The 15,481-nt window shown below is 36.3% G+C and overlaps 1 protein-coding gene across 3 annotated transcripts in view; it reads right to left on the bottom strand.

Annotated features, from left to right (window-relative positions):
- Mdga2 (MAM domain containing glycosylphosphatidylinositol anchor 2) overlaps positions 1–15,481 on the bottom strand; it is an 819,241-nt gene that overhangs the window by 465,630 nt on the left and 338,130 nt on the right. For all 3 annotated transcript variants that reach the window (XR_005876310.1, XR_005876311.1, XM_005072803.3), the window contains exon 2: positions 5,973–6,112. Coding sequence is in view for 1 of the 3 variants with exons in the window: in XM_005072803.3 (XP_005072860.1) it covers positions 5,973–6,112 (140 nt within the window). In the remaining 2 variants the exon portion in view is untranslated. The remainder of the gene's footprint in view (positions 1–5,972; positions 6,113–15,481) is intronic.

Genomic DNA, 15,481 nt, shown 5'->3' with positions numbered 1-15,481 from the left:
GTGGAGAGCAAGAAAAGAGATACCTTTGGAGAGGCAGCCATTATAGGTTTAAAGAGAAATCTGCCATTCAGGAAATGTCTAGAGATCCACAAGGATGACCCCTAGTAAGAATCTAAGCAATAGTGGAGTGGCTACCTTAAATGCCCTCTCCCAATACTGAGAATATATGCAAAGTGCTACTACTTAACAACTGATATTTGAGAATGTGATCATACTTAAGATTTTAGGGATCATATTGCCAAGCCAATATCATATTCTTAGAGGACCATCTCCTCCAAACTTCCCATGATAGCAGTGTCCTTTAGACCAGTGTATTTCATATAGTGATCAACCGAAGTGAACTCTAACACACATGCTCATAAAAGAAAGAGATGGTAACATTGCTGCTTCTCTGAGTTTTTGGAGTGTTTGAGTTCTCTGTGAAGGTTGCTCTTGACATTCCTCATCACTTAGTGTAAATCAGCATGATGTCTAAATGTCAAAGAACTATCATAACAGCATATTAAAGTAGGTTCCGAGTAGTCTGTGAGAAATAAAGTCATAATCATAGTAAGAATGTTTCCATTTTAAAATTGTTCTGGCCTATCAATAACAACAAAAACTTACCACCTAACTAAATATTTCTCTTGCCGCTACTGCTTATGCTGGCCAAAGTTAATGTTAAGTGTGACAAATAGGAGAATATACTAATGGGTTAATTGCAATCATCTAATAATGACAGTAATAGCTTAAATTATGTTTATAGAAGAAATTTTTTTTGCATCTACAACTCAATCACAGATGATTGATATATCTTAGCATTTACACATGCTAGGTATTTTTAATAAATCTACATAGAATTCTGGATCACAAATAATAGGTAGTTCTACAACTTAATTCCAGGACCACAGGTTCAGGGATATTTATGGAAAAGAGGGCCAAGGATTATAAGAGACAACCAAGCAGGCAGTTTGCTGTGACACTGTATTTCTTATGAATGTCAGAAGTTACACCAATGAAGTCTCACCAGCATGGCTGCCAAAACAAGAGATGAACAAAGGTGATGACAATAGACATGTCAAAGTTGATAGGGGAAAAACCATGAGGACTCAACCCAACACAAACCACTACAGGCAAATAACGAATGATGAAATCAGGAAAAAATAGCAGGGAAGAGAACACCAACTGGTTATACCAAATGGTGGTTATCTCTGAAAAGCCATTCATACAAATAATATTATACAGATTGAGTGTGTGTGTGTGTGTGTGTTTGTGTGTGTGTGTGTATGTGTGTGTTAGCAAGTAAAACAAAAATGAACATGAATTTGAAAGCAAGGTAGGAGGTGTAACATAAGGGCTTGGGAGGAGTATAAAGAAGGGAAAACTGGTTTAATTATATTATGATATCAAAAATAAAATATTTTTAAAGTTCATTATATTTCCTTTTTGTAATGATAGCATCAAACATGGGGCTTTGTCTTTTACACAAGGGCTAAACTACTGGGCTACAATCACAAATTCACAAGCTTTACTTGATTACTATAGACAAATTGTAGGTTTTAACAGTGTATTTATCACTTTGCCTAATATTTAGGTATGAAACAGAAATTTGAGCTCCGTTTTCAGTTAGAATGACAGTTTGCTATTCTATGAGAATCAGAAGACTCTAATGTGTAGGCTGTAAACTTCAATACACATTTATGATGATAACCCCACTCTGACTTTTAGGTTGCAATTCAATACTTATACATATTTTTTACAGGCTGTGTTGTCTCTTCAAAGCTAATATTTCAAGGTCATTTAGTAAAGCAGTATTTTGTGCCAATGTGAAAATGAAAGAATTTTATAGAAGCAATCTGGGAGAGAAGCATGACACCAGCTTCAGTAATGAGTCCAAGGTAGTTCATGTGAATCATAAACACTATTATCCATAAGAAAGATACCTAACTTTAGTTCTGTGAAATCCAGGGGCCTTCTGATGTTCAGGTATTAAATACGTGAACTCAAAAATAAATCTTCTTTATAAGTAAATATAATCTGCATAAATTGTTCTATAAAGTGCTTTGACTCACTCAGCACATTATCTAAGGTTTTTTTAAAGGTTTCTAGAATATTACATATACATATATGTATATATACACACATATGTTATAAGTAGTTATTCAAAGTACAAATATTATTCATAGATATAAACAAATATGAATCTTAGAAAGATACTAAATGAATTTAGTTTCCCCATGAGGCAAATGTGATCTTGTAATCAAAGGAGTTTAATGTAAAATTTTGGTAACATACTTAGACTAAAAATTGTCAGCATATTTTTTAAATATATAAAACTGATTCAACACACATATACTTTATACTATATAAAAAAGTAAAATAAAAATATTGAAGGCATGATATTTACCACTAAAATCTTTGTTTGATACTTTTAGCCATGTAAAGATGAAATTAATAACGATATTAATCACTTCTTGATAGAACCACGTTGATGTTTATGAAGGGTACATGGAAGTGATAGACCTGGAATTTGAGAAAGCAAGTTTCTGAGCATCTTTTGTGACTTATTAGTATGCCAGCAATATCCAAAGATTCATCTAAAAATTGCTTGATTTGGCAATTCTCGCACATGAAGGAGAAGACAGTCCCAGTATGAACAGATTCATGGCTGATTAAAGAAATCAGCTATATTGCATCTTCTAAGCCATGAAAAAAGTAACTTCTGATGATTTTTGGTAGGATAACAGAGCCTAGTTTTTCCCATGGTGTATGTGTGTGTGTGTATTCTATTATATATACTTATCATGGACGTGCATTAGAATTTTTGTAAGAAGTATAGCCAAGTGAATCTGAGAATTGTCTTCAGGTCTGAAAGTATGAAATATTCAGGTAGCCTACTTAGAACATCATTTGATGTCTGCCATATGACTTTTTCAGATGCATTCACTGAGTAAATGATGAAAAACTGAGATCACAATAATTTATATGGGAAGGTAAAATGCTCATCTTTTAGTTCATTAGGAAGACAGAAATGGTTGGCCTTAACCAAGGGCATACTGAACAGCGTCTGTAAAAGTAAAAGACTATTGGAATCTAAAGCATCTTAGCGTATGAGAAACGTATAGAATCTAAAAAAGGAGTAATATTTTAAAAAATAAACTTCAAACAAAACTAACACCCCAGAAGGAAAATTTGTAACATATTTGTCAGCAGTTAAATTTATGAATTAAGTGAAAATTCTCAAAAATATGAAAGGAGATACATGTCATATGAAGAAGAAAACAAAAGACAATATAAAAAGTCAATAAGCATATATTTAGTAATCATTAAGTGTGAGGAAAATGTTCATAACTAGGCTTTAAACTGTAACTGGATCTATTTTTCAAACATTATATGGAGTATATGTTTACACATATGTGTATATATATGCGTATTTATAATGTAAATGTCACTCAAAACTATTCTAACATATACTTATAATATTTACAATTTGTATTACATCACCAAAACCCAAGACACACGAAATAGCGAAGCTTGGGAATTTCCCCAAAATTACTCTTTTAGGAGGGGGAAGCTGGTGTAATGTAATTATTGTGGTTTCAGTGTCACCCTCCTACCCACTAGGGTGAAATGACTTCTTTATTTGATCTCTCTTGCATATTTTATTACTATTCAACTACTTGCAATGAATCCAAATAATATAGTTTTTAAAAGCTTGTAATATTTTTGGAAATGGGGAATTTCTATGATTCTAACAGTGATGGAAAGAGGTAAGAGACTAAAATCCATGGTGACAAATGACTAAGGACCCTCTCATCTTCATTTGAGTATTTCCTGTGCCAGCCTAGATACAGAAGTAAGTTACTCCAGCTCCTTGCTATCATCCAGAAAAATCATTTTCAGGAGCATCTGCCAATAGCATGCTCTTTAGACTTTGGTCGGAATGGCAAACCCCAGATGTTTGGTTAGCCTTCTTTATTCTGCTTGCTGGCAAAGAAGGCTCCCAGTCAACCATTTCAATGAGGAAATATCAACTAAAAATGACACAAGAGTTATATCTAGGAATATTATTACACATTAGTTTTTGTTGTCCTTTGAAAAAAACTATGGGACGATATTTAAATAGATCCCAAAATGGAACTGGTTAAGGAATAAAAATCTTCTATCCCTCTTTTTCCAGAACTCATTTCAGATTAGATAGAGAATGAGATGGCATTCTGAAATGTAAATGTTGAAAGGGAAGTCTCAGTGTCAGTTTAAGACGATTCTAAGGTTAAAGGGAAAAGAGAACTGTTATAGAGGACATCCAGACAGGGGTAGATAGAAGCTCCATTCTCAAGCAAAGTTTACAGTTCACAATATAAGGTAGCAACCCAGTGTTACAACATTGTGTGTGTGTGTGTGTGTGTGTGTGTGTTTGTGTAGTGGCCTTCTCTTTCTGGGAACTGTCTCACCAACCTCTTGTTACTTCTTGTACTTTAACCTATTTTGATTCTAAAGCTTGATTCCAGTTATCATATTAGCTCTTTTAATTAAAAAATAAATTTTAACATCAATATTTCTTAAGCTATTTTAGTTAACTCTAAATATACTATTGAAATTTTTGAAGATAATATCTCACTGAACTCAATATTTTTCCATGAATTTTTAAATAATAATTTCATCATCATTTTGAAATCATTATTTGTAATATGTTTAATTAATGTTAGCAAATTTTATAAAATTTAATTTTATTAAGCCAACTTCTATTAATTAATTCATATCCTGTTAATAGAAAATAATACTACTCCTTGTAATTTCTATTTAAAAAAATGTTAGACACCATTTATGGTTACTTTTACACATTTAGGCTTTAGCAACAAGATCAATTTTACAAAATATAGTTTATCACTTCAGTCATAACTGTTGTTCTATGAACCTATCTGTCCATCCATCCATCTTGTATCATCTAATTATCTATATGCCAATCAACCTACCTACCATTACCCAATAACCAATAATTTTCTCTGTTCATGAGGAAGAATCAAGAGTTTCTTTATCACTATAGCTAAAATTGGCAGAAGCAAATGACAAGGCAAGAGTTGCAAATTCATAAAATCCTTAAATTTTATTCCATTATCTTCTGTGGCTGTGTCAGCCAGGTTTCTTGTCTGGATAGCAAAGAAAATAAAATGTATAAATTTTTCCACTAAATCAACTCTGCCATAGTTAAATATCTGTGTTAACTCTGAAGTTGTCAGATTACACATATGAAAATAAAAATTCTTAATGAGTAAAAACACTTGAATATTATGTATACAAATAACATTTTCACACTATATGTGTATAATATACATGGGTTTGTTGGTGTATAATTATCTCTTTTGGTCCTCCATGATTTTTCTTTGCATGTTATTTGTAATTTCAGTACCTTTTAAATTTCTCAAGTGTTCCTAATGGTATCACCTAAGACAAGCATAGCTAATTAATATGAAAGGTCAAGTGCATTTAACACCTGTAAAGATTTATATAAAACATTTATGAATGGAAAACTAAGATTAAGGAAGATGCATGTGATGCCATGCAACATATTCCTCAAAACAAAGCTTCCTCAGGTACAATTGTGTCATCATGAAGTCAGGTTTTCCACATTCTAAAATAGACTCACCACCATGTGAATTGTTATCTTACTTAGCTATTTTTGTAGTTGTCTTTTTAACAGCTTTCTTGGGAGTGTATTCTAAATTTCTCACAACACAAAACCCAAATTTCTAATTTCATCTTATGCACTTGCATTCTTGAGCAATATTTAAAAATTATCACACTTATCTTTCATTCTATTCATTTACATTGCAGTAGCAAATAAAAATACAAACACAACCCACACCTCCCCTCCCCATACACCTACACCCAATCACACAAACAAAAAAAATTCTAGCTTAATTGTGTAAAAATAAGCTATCAACTTCCAAGAGAAGTCAGTGTCTTCTTCAATGTCCTAACTCAGGGCTCACCTGTGGGCGTGGATGTCCTGTAACCAGACAGGTCAGTTCCAGAGTTTCTCCTTCCCGGATAGTGTAAACCCTTTCAGAGTAGCGTTCCTCCTCAATATTGCAGGCCAATCCTGAGTGCACAATCCGAACTGTCGGGGGCGCTGTGGAGTCAAGAAGAAAAGACATAAGATACATGAAAGCCTAAACTAATTGTCTAACTATGCCTATCTTTTCCTCTCTGTATTTATTTAATTTAGAAAAACCATGTTTTACATGTCAATCCAAGTTCCTTCTCTGAAAATGGTGAAGGGGAGCAGAGCAGTAGGCGAAATTTTTACATCCTGAAATCATGTCATTATTGGGGCATATGATTAAGGTAATTGTTAAAACATAGGAAGGTATCTTCCTTTCTCAAACTAAACATGAATAAGATAAGCAATGATGTACCAGGAATATGTAATACAAAAGGAAGATGACAATTATAAGAGAACAAGGAATTTGAATGAAATACAAAGACATCAGCCAACTAATTTTAAAGTCCCATGGTGCAAAAAGAGACCAAAGGGATGTTCATGCTTAGAGATTGCATGTCAGCTCAGTTAGCAGGATCTGCAGACCCCTGCATCATAATAATTAAAAGGTGGTCTCTGAATTAAGACACTGAAAATGGCAGCAAATTATAGATGACTTAGTCTCAAATTTCAATTTAAGAATAATTTAACACTTATAGAGAGCTATCTAAATTCCTGCTTTCTCTTGCTTTAGTGCACACAGACCTTAAGAAACTTGACTAGATCTTGTTACATTATCTATCACAAACAGAAACTCCTCAAGTGATGAGAAATACTTAGCTAATCATACATGTTGTATGTGATCAAATGCATACTGACAGTTATGACCTTTGGAACAGGGGTCATCTCCATATTTGGACACAGCATTTTCGCATGTAATACATTTGAAGTAAAAGCAAAAATTATCTTAACTGGAGGAAAATGGGAAGATTGCCTGCATATGCAGAGTTCAACAATCACAGAATATTCTGACAAGGCTATCCATTCTAAACAGCACTGCCTTTAATAGAAGCTATCAATTTCTAAAAAAGAAAGCTAGAATGTTTGAACTTTAAAAAAATTGGCATAAAAAGATCACAAGTCCTATATTTCTTGAAAATGATGTTGGCAATTCTGTGAAGAGGAAAAAGAGTATACTCAATTTATGAACAGTTCTCTTTGGGGAAATTCAGGTTTTGGAGGGAAAATCATTTAGAATATGTAATGTTTTGATATATACCACTTAGATTCATAGGGCACTCATAGAGATGAATAACTCAAAGGGTGTATTTTTTCTTCTTTCTAAATTTTAGTGCAAATGAAAATAGATAAGCCCACTTAATGAAAACAAGACCTAAAATACAAACAACAAACAAAAATATCACCAAACGTTTGTATTCTTTACATACAAGCCTGTTATTCAAATAAAAAAATCAAACTGCTCTCTTACATTCATCATGAGATTCTATAAGGCATCCTGGGATGGAAGTCATTTCTAGAAGGGTATTTACTCCATGTGGGTAATTCTTGTTGCCAGTGCTTGCTATGCATATCTTTCCCGAGACCACAGAATGACCTGACATTTTGCTGGGACTTTGCATTTTAACTCCCTGTGCATGTGATTGCAATGGTGCCACTACTCAGTCTACATTATCAGAAATACTTCTCTAGTTCCTATAAATGTTTTTATACTAAAGGAAAATATTTCAAGGGACAAAATGTTTTTTTTTTTTTTACTGTCGGGGCCCATAAAGATGGCTCTGTTTCTTCTTGACTTAAGGTCAGAGAGTTCAAAACTTTCCTTAGTCTTCCAAGGATAAAGTCATGAGACCTAAAGGTCTAAGGTATAGCTATTGTAGGATGCTTGATCTTGGTCATGGATGTCTTATCTAAATAACAATAGACTTGGTCTGAGGTATGGTTACTTTTGACCCTCAAGGCCAGATAAGGAGTCTAAGATGCGGCTACCAAATGTTTGGAGAATTAAGGAAGAAAGTCTGTTCCTTGTACATGATAAAGAAGTTTTTTGCCATGTTCCTGTTTTTGGTTTGGATATTTAAGAATGTTGAATAAATTTGGGACATCCAATATTCATTGGATTGCCCTCCTTCCTCTATTCTGTGTCTCTGTCTTTTTCTTAGTGTCTTTACCAGCCATTTCTCAAGTCACGCTCCCAGCTCAGGTACGAACCAGGCAAGTCGGCTACATCTGAGTGAACCCCACAATGACAGGCTACAACGTTTTGAAGGGACCAGACCCTCACCCAGCACCCTGCTTTCACAGCCATGACAGGCTACAGAAAAGACCTAGTAAGATGTAAGCCTGTGACTCAGCAACATGTGCTGATTTTCCTGCTCTTACTGACCTCCTAGTCATAAGGAGGTCATATACCCTCTATGTAGCAAGAAACCAATCAGAAGTTAGCTGGCAGGCTCTGGATGTGCTTTTATAGTAATAGTGGCATGCAGAGCATAGCAACAGCCCTGGGAGGGCCTATAGGTCATAGCAATCAGTTGACCAATCAACATAGGATAGGTTGCCCAAGCCAGGGAGTGCAAAAATCCTGAAACTGTTGTGGAACCCAGACCCTCCCCTTGCTCCACCCAATAAATTCCCTGACATGCAGTCCCTCTGGGACCTTCTCACTCCACCTGCTGTGTCAGACAGATGGAGGAACTAAGTTAATACAGTTAACTTATTAATAAAACACTCATTGCTTTTGCATTGGATCAGGTCTCTTGTTGGGTTCAGAATTTGGGCACAATTTGATATTCAAAGAAGCCAAACAGTAGGAGTAAAGATGTCGCTTAAGATTTGTTCTTTCAGAGTTCCTGGGTTCAATTCCAGGAACCCACATGATAGCTCACAGCCATCTGTCACTTAAGTTCCAGGGTATCAGAGTCCATCTTTTGTCCTCTGTAGGCACTAGACACTCAAGTTGTGCACAGACATAAATACATGCAAAACTCCTACACATATCAAGTAAAAAAAATTTAGAGTAACTGAATAAGACCTGAACAGTAATAACATCAATAGACATGAAGACATGATAACACATAAGGGAAATCTAGACAAAGTAGTCAACTGTGAAACCACATACAAACAAATCTCACTAAGTGGATTTATCATTGGGTGTGTGTATGAGTGTACGTGTGTGTGTGTGTGTGTGTGTGTGTGTGTGTAACAACAATAGTCAAACACAAGGAGGCCTTTAGTTTGAGAGAGAGTAGGAGTCATGGGAGGATTTGGAAGGAGAAAAGGAAAGAGGGTAAATGATGTATTTATACTTTAGTTAAAAAGCAACCAAACACTTTAAATTATTTTACTGATTAGAAATGAATAATTCTGAAATGAATCAACAGTTCAGCTTGGGTTACAGAATGAATTGGCTCAAAACTACAAGCACTGCTTTGAATTCTGTCTAGACACTGAAACAATTTTAGGGGTCTTTTGAAACTGAATAATCTTGATACTTTGGATGCTCTGGTGTCTCATGCCATGTTCCCCCAAATTATTGCAGACAGTGATAAAATTGAGAATTCAGTTTAGAAAACTAATCCTGACAGTTACTGTTTTAAGGCATCTGCCTTGAATAATTACACATGTGTTTTAAAAGTTAATGAAAACAAATGCTTACAAAACAAAAATAGAACCAATTTAAATAGAAAATGTAGATATTTTTCTTTAAATAAATACCTATGCTAAATTTAGTCTGATAAATGATAGTTCACATATATTAATACATCTAATTATGCAGTTTCATGACATTCTTTCTAGGTTAATTTGTACTTGTTATGTTTTGTTTAAATTTCAAATCAATGCCCAGTATTGTTATTTTTAAGATATATTTTTAAATGCTTCATTATGCAAATCAGCAACTTTATTTAAACAATTTAAATTATACAGTAGGCAAATTGTGCCATTTATAAGGGTTAATTTTGAGCTCTTTTCTTCTGTTTTAACACATTCTTAGAAAAGTTAGTTGTCCATGTACTCTCAGCATAAATGTACCACCTATCCTGTAGAAGCTGTGATTTTCTACCAAACTTAGTTTAGAGTATATGTTCCTAGTAACCATTAGACACATTTTCAGTGCTATAGCTGCCCAGTGTTAAGGTCAATACTTTGGAGATATGGGTTAATTATTGAGAAAGTATAGCTGATAGAGCTTTAGAACTCATCTAAGCCAATGTTCGTATTTCCAGATTAGAAAAAGAAAACTTGAGAATATAAGCTGCCTGACATAGTGTGTTTGCAGTAGCCTAAGTGAGATAAAGCAAAGAAGGAAACAAGCAAGCAAACCAAGAGATAACAGTCATCCTTTGTGCTCTTTTTGTCTATTAAAGTTATATCTGAAGTAGTTACACTGGGAGTTTACACAACTCCCAAAGTAGCTTAGACTCGACTATACAAATAAGAAGTACTAAGAAACTATTCATGAGATTAAGCACCATGACTAGACTAACATTAGTGGTATGATTTCTCCAATGCAACAAACAATGCACTTTTCCAATTCACCATCCTGTACCCAACTCTTCCAAGTCCCAGCCATCTTCAACTGTGGAGATGTTATCTCTATCTAGTGCCTCCCTGCCAGTGGTTGAGTAAGGAGCACTGAGATTTGAAGCATGTTTTGCTTATGATGTTCTCCCATCCATAACTTTAGCTCCACAGGATTCAGCAATCCATTTTTGGCCTCTGAAGACTCATGCTTGCTTATCAAATACCCCACACACACACACATGCACACATGCATGCATGTACACATACACTCATTTAAAATATTAATCTTGTACTTTTGTGCTAGGAGAAATACCATGTTTAATATCTGCCACATATCACATAATTTAGAAAACAAAGTTATTAATTGTATCTGTGTTTTAGTAAACACTGCCAAAATCATAAAGACGACAACTTTGGTTTTTAACAAATTAGCAGTTGAATTTATTTACATTAAATGAAATTTGCTATAAACTACCAAAACAAGATAAGACTTTGTCTTCTGCATTGTTGGAAAAAGCTGTAATTTATCATCTTGAAATTGGGGCAAAGGTTATGATTTCCTTTGCCCTATAGATCCAGCAATGATCTTAAATGTTAAAATCTTGCATGGAACTCAGATTAATCCAAATTTTTGAAGCAAACCAAATCTCATTACTTTCCTAACACTAATCATACCAGGTAACTTAATTTGACTAAGTTACTTTGTGTTCAAGAGGTCAGCCTAAAAGGGCAAAAGAGGGACATTTTATTTCGTTAAAGTATGGTTTTGAAAGTTAAACGCTTAGGTCCTCACTGTTTCCAAGCTTCTCTGGCAGTATGTATTGTAGGCTGGCAATTCCATGCTCCATGTCTAAAATCAATATATGAGTGAGTACATGCCATGTACCTCGGAGAAGGGGAGGGGAACAGGATCCCCTGAGGATACTGGTAGAATGGGGGGAGGGAAGAGGGAGCTGGGAGAAAGAGAGGGAGAGAAGTGGAAGGGAGAGGAGGAAATGGGGGAGCAGGAAGTGTGAGTCAGGGAAGAATAGAGGTAAGTAGGATGAGAGATACTACCATAATAGATGGAGCCATTATAGGTTTGATGAGAGATCTGGCACTAGGGAGATTTCCAGAGATCTACAAGGATGACATCAACTGGCAATATAAGCAATAGTGGAGTTGCTACCTTAAATGCTCTTCCCCTCTAATGAGATTGATAACTACCTTGTATGCTATCCTATAGGCAGACACCCACAGTGAAACACTCAGATGAACTCCTGGAACCCAGTTGCAGAGAGGGAGGAGTGATGAGCAAAGGGGTCAAAACTGGGCAAGTGAAACCCACAGAAACAACTAACCTGAACAAGGGGTAGCTCATGGACACCAGACTGATGGGTGGGAACTCAGCATGGGACTGTTCCAGACCCCTAGAATGTGGATGTTAGTGAAGAGGCCTAGGCAATCTATGGGGCCTCTAGCAGTAGATCAGTATTTATCCCTAGTGTAGGAATGGACTTTGGGAGCCCATTCCACATGGAGGGATGTGCTCTCAGCCTAGACACATGGGGGAGGGCCTAGGCCCTGCTCTGGATGATATGACAGACTTTGGGGGCTTCACCCTCCCTGGTGAGCAGAGGGAGGATAGAATGGGGATTTGGTGGGTGGCAGGGGAGGAGGGGAGGGAAAGGGATCTGGGATTAACATGTGAAGCAGGCCTGTTTCTAATTTAAATTTTAAAAAGGGAAGAACAAAAGAAAGTTAAACGCAATTTTAATTTATTCAGTTGAAAAAATAACACAGATAAATTCCCAATATCAAAAACTAGGAAACATTTGTCCTCATACAGCACATGCAGCATCTACTGATGTAGCAGGGTGAGGCTAAACATGAAGGCTAGTGTCTATACGAAGTACACTAGTGTATACAGGAAGTACACTAATGTACACATGAAGCTATGTCTTCAAAGAGCTGACAGTCTACAGGAGCTGCAGACAGGGAAAAATAAAGATGGTTAAACAGAACAGGTAGTGCACCAAAAGAAAAAATGAAAAGCTACATTGGGCAAAGCTAAGAAGAACTAAAACTGCCTGTGGGAATCCAACAGGCTTCACAAGTTCAGTGACATTTAACCTAAGTTTGGAAAGAAATGCTGTGAGAACTCACAATGGGAGATGCTTCTGAGAGAAGCCAGCATGTTTAAAGACACGTTTGTAATAAGTGCTGTTGCATTCTAGGAAGAGTTGGTATGAACATGTAGTTCACTCACTAAAAAAATAATTTACTCTAAATTCTGACTCCAGTATGACTCCCCCACTTCATCAATCTATCTGTAGGCTCAAGGAAGTTGCTTTTAAATACCTGGGGTGGACATAAGGGAGGGAGATAGTTCGAGGTCTTGATGGGTAGGATCTAATTTAAGCAGTGTGAAGGTGCAGGGGAACTAGTCAAGAGGACACTGAAGGTTTACCCAGTCTTGCTAAAAATGATTATTTTATTCAGAATGAAATGAGATGAAGAATTGAGAATTCATTCCAGAGATCAACAACCTATAAAAATAGTCTAGCACACATATGTAGATGGATGCTTGTCATACTCCATTCCCCAGAATAATTCAGGTAAAAGCTGCTATCATTCTTTCAATTGACTAGTTCATTTTAGTTAGCATATGAAGTTTCATTATTAAATTTCAAATGGAATTTTGCTGTGGTTGTGTCTCTTTCTGCCCTTCCCCCTCTATACTCTCTCACAACCTTTCCCTGTCAGAGCCCTGCTTCCTATTTTCAAGTCCTGTGTCTTATTGACTTGCCTAGCCTCTTCTTCACACCTCTTACTCTACTCTCATGATCTCCTTTGCAGTTTGTAGCCCACGGTCACATTCACAGCACTTTTATCCATGCTTGCAAACATTACAAGTTGAGATCCACATACAAAAGTCAACATGTAGACTACACATAGAGGTGCACACCCCTTCAATCTCAGCCCTCCAGACACAGAGGTAAGTGAATCTCTGAGTTTTTCTTCACGATGAATTTCTATCTAACTGGGGATACATGATACATTTCTGGGAGGGGGAGATATGAATATGCAATGTTTGTTTATCTGAGTCAAGGTCAGCCCTGTAGATTACTTCTAGTTCCATCCATTTTCCTGCAAATTTCATAATGTCATTTTTTCTTTACAGCTGCATAAAGTCTCCTTTCGTGTGGCACACGGAGAGAAACAACTTAATAAAAGGCACACTCTTATCTACCTGAGAGAGCACATAACTCACTGAGAGGAGATGCCTGATGAGAAATGTTTTAAAGGTTAAGTCTTTTCCTCTAACAAGAACACTTCCTGGAGTTTTGCTGTTATTATACAGGAATTATTTTGGTATTAGTTGTCTCTCCTCTAAGATCCCCCAATGAAAGCCCTGGCCTTAAGTAGATGGTTTCAATCTCTCATATCCCTCACGAAGTTGCTCTGCCAGTTCCGATTGTCACTAGAATGTTGCCTCCACACCAGTGCAACTCACTTTGGTGCAGGTATGGGATCTCCTGGGAAACACAGTCTGGAGATAGGATGGTCACATTTGCTTGTCTGTTAACAGCACTGGGTAGATCAGTAAGCATCTGCCCACAACTACTACTCACACACTGTTAGGGAAATGGAGAAGTAGAGGAGGGGAAATTTTTGGAAGAGAAACAGAGGGGTCAGGAAGAGAGAAAACTGTGTGGCCAGGAAGATGAAGCAATATTCTTTATAACATTCTCCTTCCTGTCACTCACTTTTGCTTATGAACCAAATGCAATCATATTCAGAATTTCCCTCCAGTTTCCGATTGATTTAAGCTGCTATAGTCTTTCCTAAATTGAATTTCATTTTCTCCATCATTTTGCACTTAGCTAAAGAGCATTACTGACAAATGATCTTCCTCCACCCCTCCCAGTGTAGCACGTGTGCACAATACTGGTGGGACACAGTGGCTTCTGCTCTTCCTCTCTTTGCTGCTACTCAGTTTTAATAACTATGGGAACCCTCTCCCTACTTCTCTTTCACAACTGTCTCAGAACCTGACTTTTAAATGTGCATACAGGTCTAGTCCAGTTATTCCTAGTTTCCATCACACTCCATTGCCTGTCATCAGCCCCTCAGATTATTCACAGTACTTGTTATTGTATCACAAATATAAAATCAGAGTTGGGCAGAATAAAGAATTTCAGAAGAAACAAAGACCTCGGTCTTGGATGTTCCTGATAAAGGGCCTGATGACTAGGCAATTGTTGGTGACCATGAAGACTGAGAACTCCTAATAGCCAAACAAATGAACTCTTAACAGAAGACCATGAAGTGCGTGGCAATGATCAAACGACAGCAACAGAAATTCTTAAACATGTAAGGCAAAGGGAAAAATAATTTGCTAGTGTTTACAAAGTCTAAACCAAGGCAAATGTGTCCTTCAGGGGTTATCTAAGGGGATGCCAAAGCACATTTTTGACAGGATTGTCATTGAAGAGGAGAAGAGACAGTATGCTATTGCTTTTGCGCATGTAGATGGTGCTGGTGAATTCTGAGTGACATAAAGGCTGCAGTGAAGGGATTTCAAAAGATGAATGATGTGAGGTCTGACTGAGGAAAAGGCTCAGTGTAAAAGGGATGACAGTGTAAAGTAAAACTGCTGCTGAGGCTTAGCACAATGCACCCATAAACAATGAGTAAACACTCAAGCAGTGCAACAGAAATGAGCCATCACCTTTGAAGGATAAATAAGAAACATACCACACGTCTCCACTTCCAATGTAATGGTAACTGTTGGCCAACACAGCAGTTTATAGAAACTTCCATTCTCCTTTAAAAAAGAGGTTCCTTAAGTATCTACTCTATTGTCTTCTTTCTTCTTATTCTTTTTTATTTAAATTTAAATTAGAAACAAGGTTGCTTCAGTTCCAGGTCCTTCTCCTTTTCCCTCCCCTCCTTCCTTGCCCTCCCCCAACCCCACCAATATCTCCTCATTTC

Source organism: Mesocricetus auratus, unplaced genomic scaffold (genome assembly GCF_017639785.1).
Source record: "Mesocricetus auratus isolate SY011 unplaced genomic scaffold, BCM_Maur_2.0 Super-Scaffold_15014, whole genome shotgun sequence".
Classification (NCBI taxonomy): Eukaryota; Metazoa; Chordata; class Mammalia; order Rodentia; family Cricetidae; genus Mesocricetus; species Mesocricetus auratus.
This window is presented reverse-complemented; position numbering and strand designations above follow the sequence as displayed.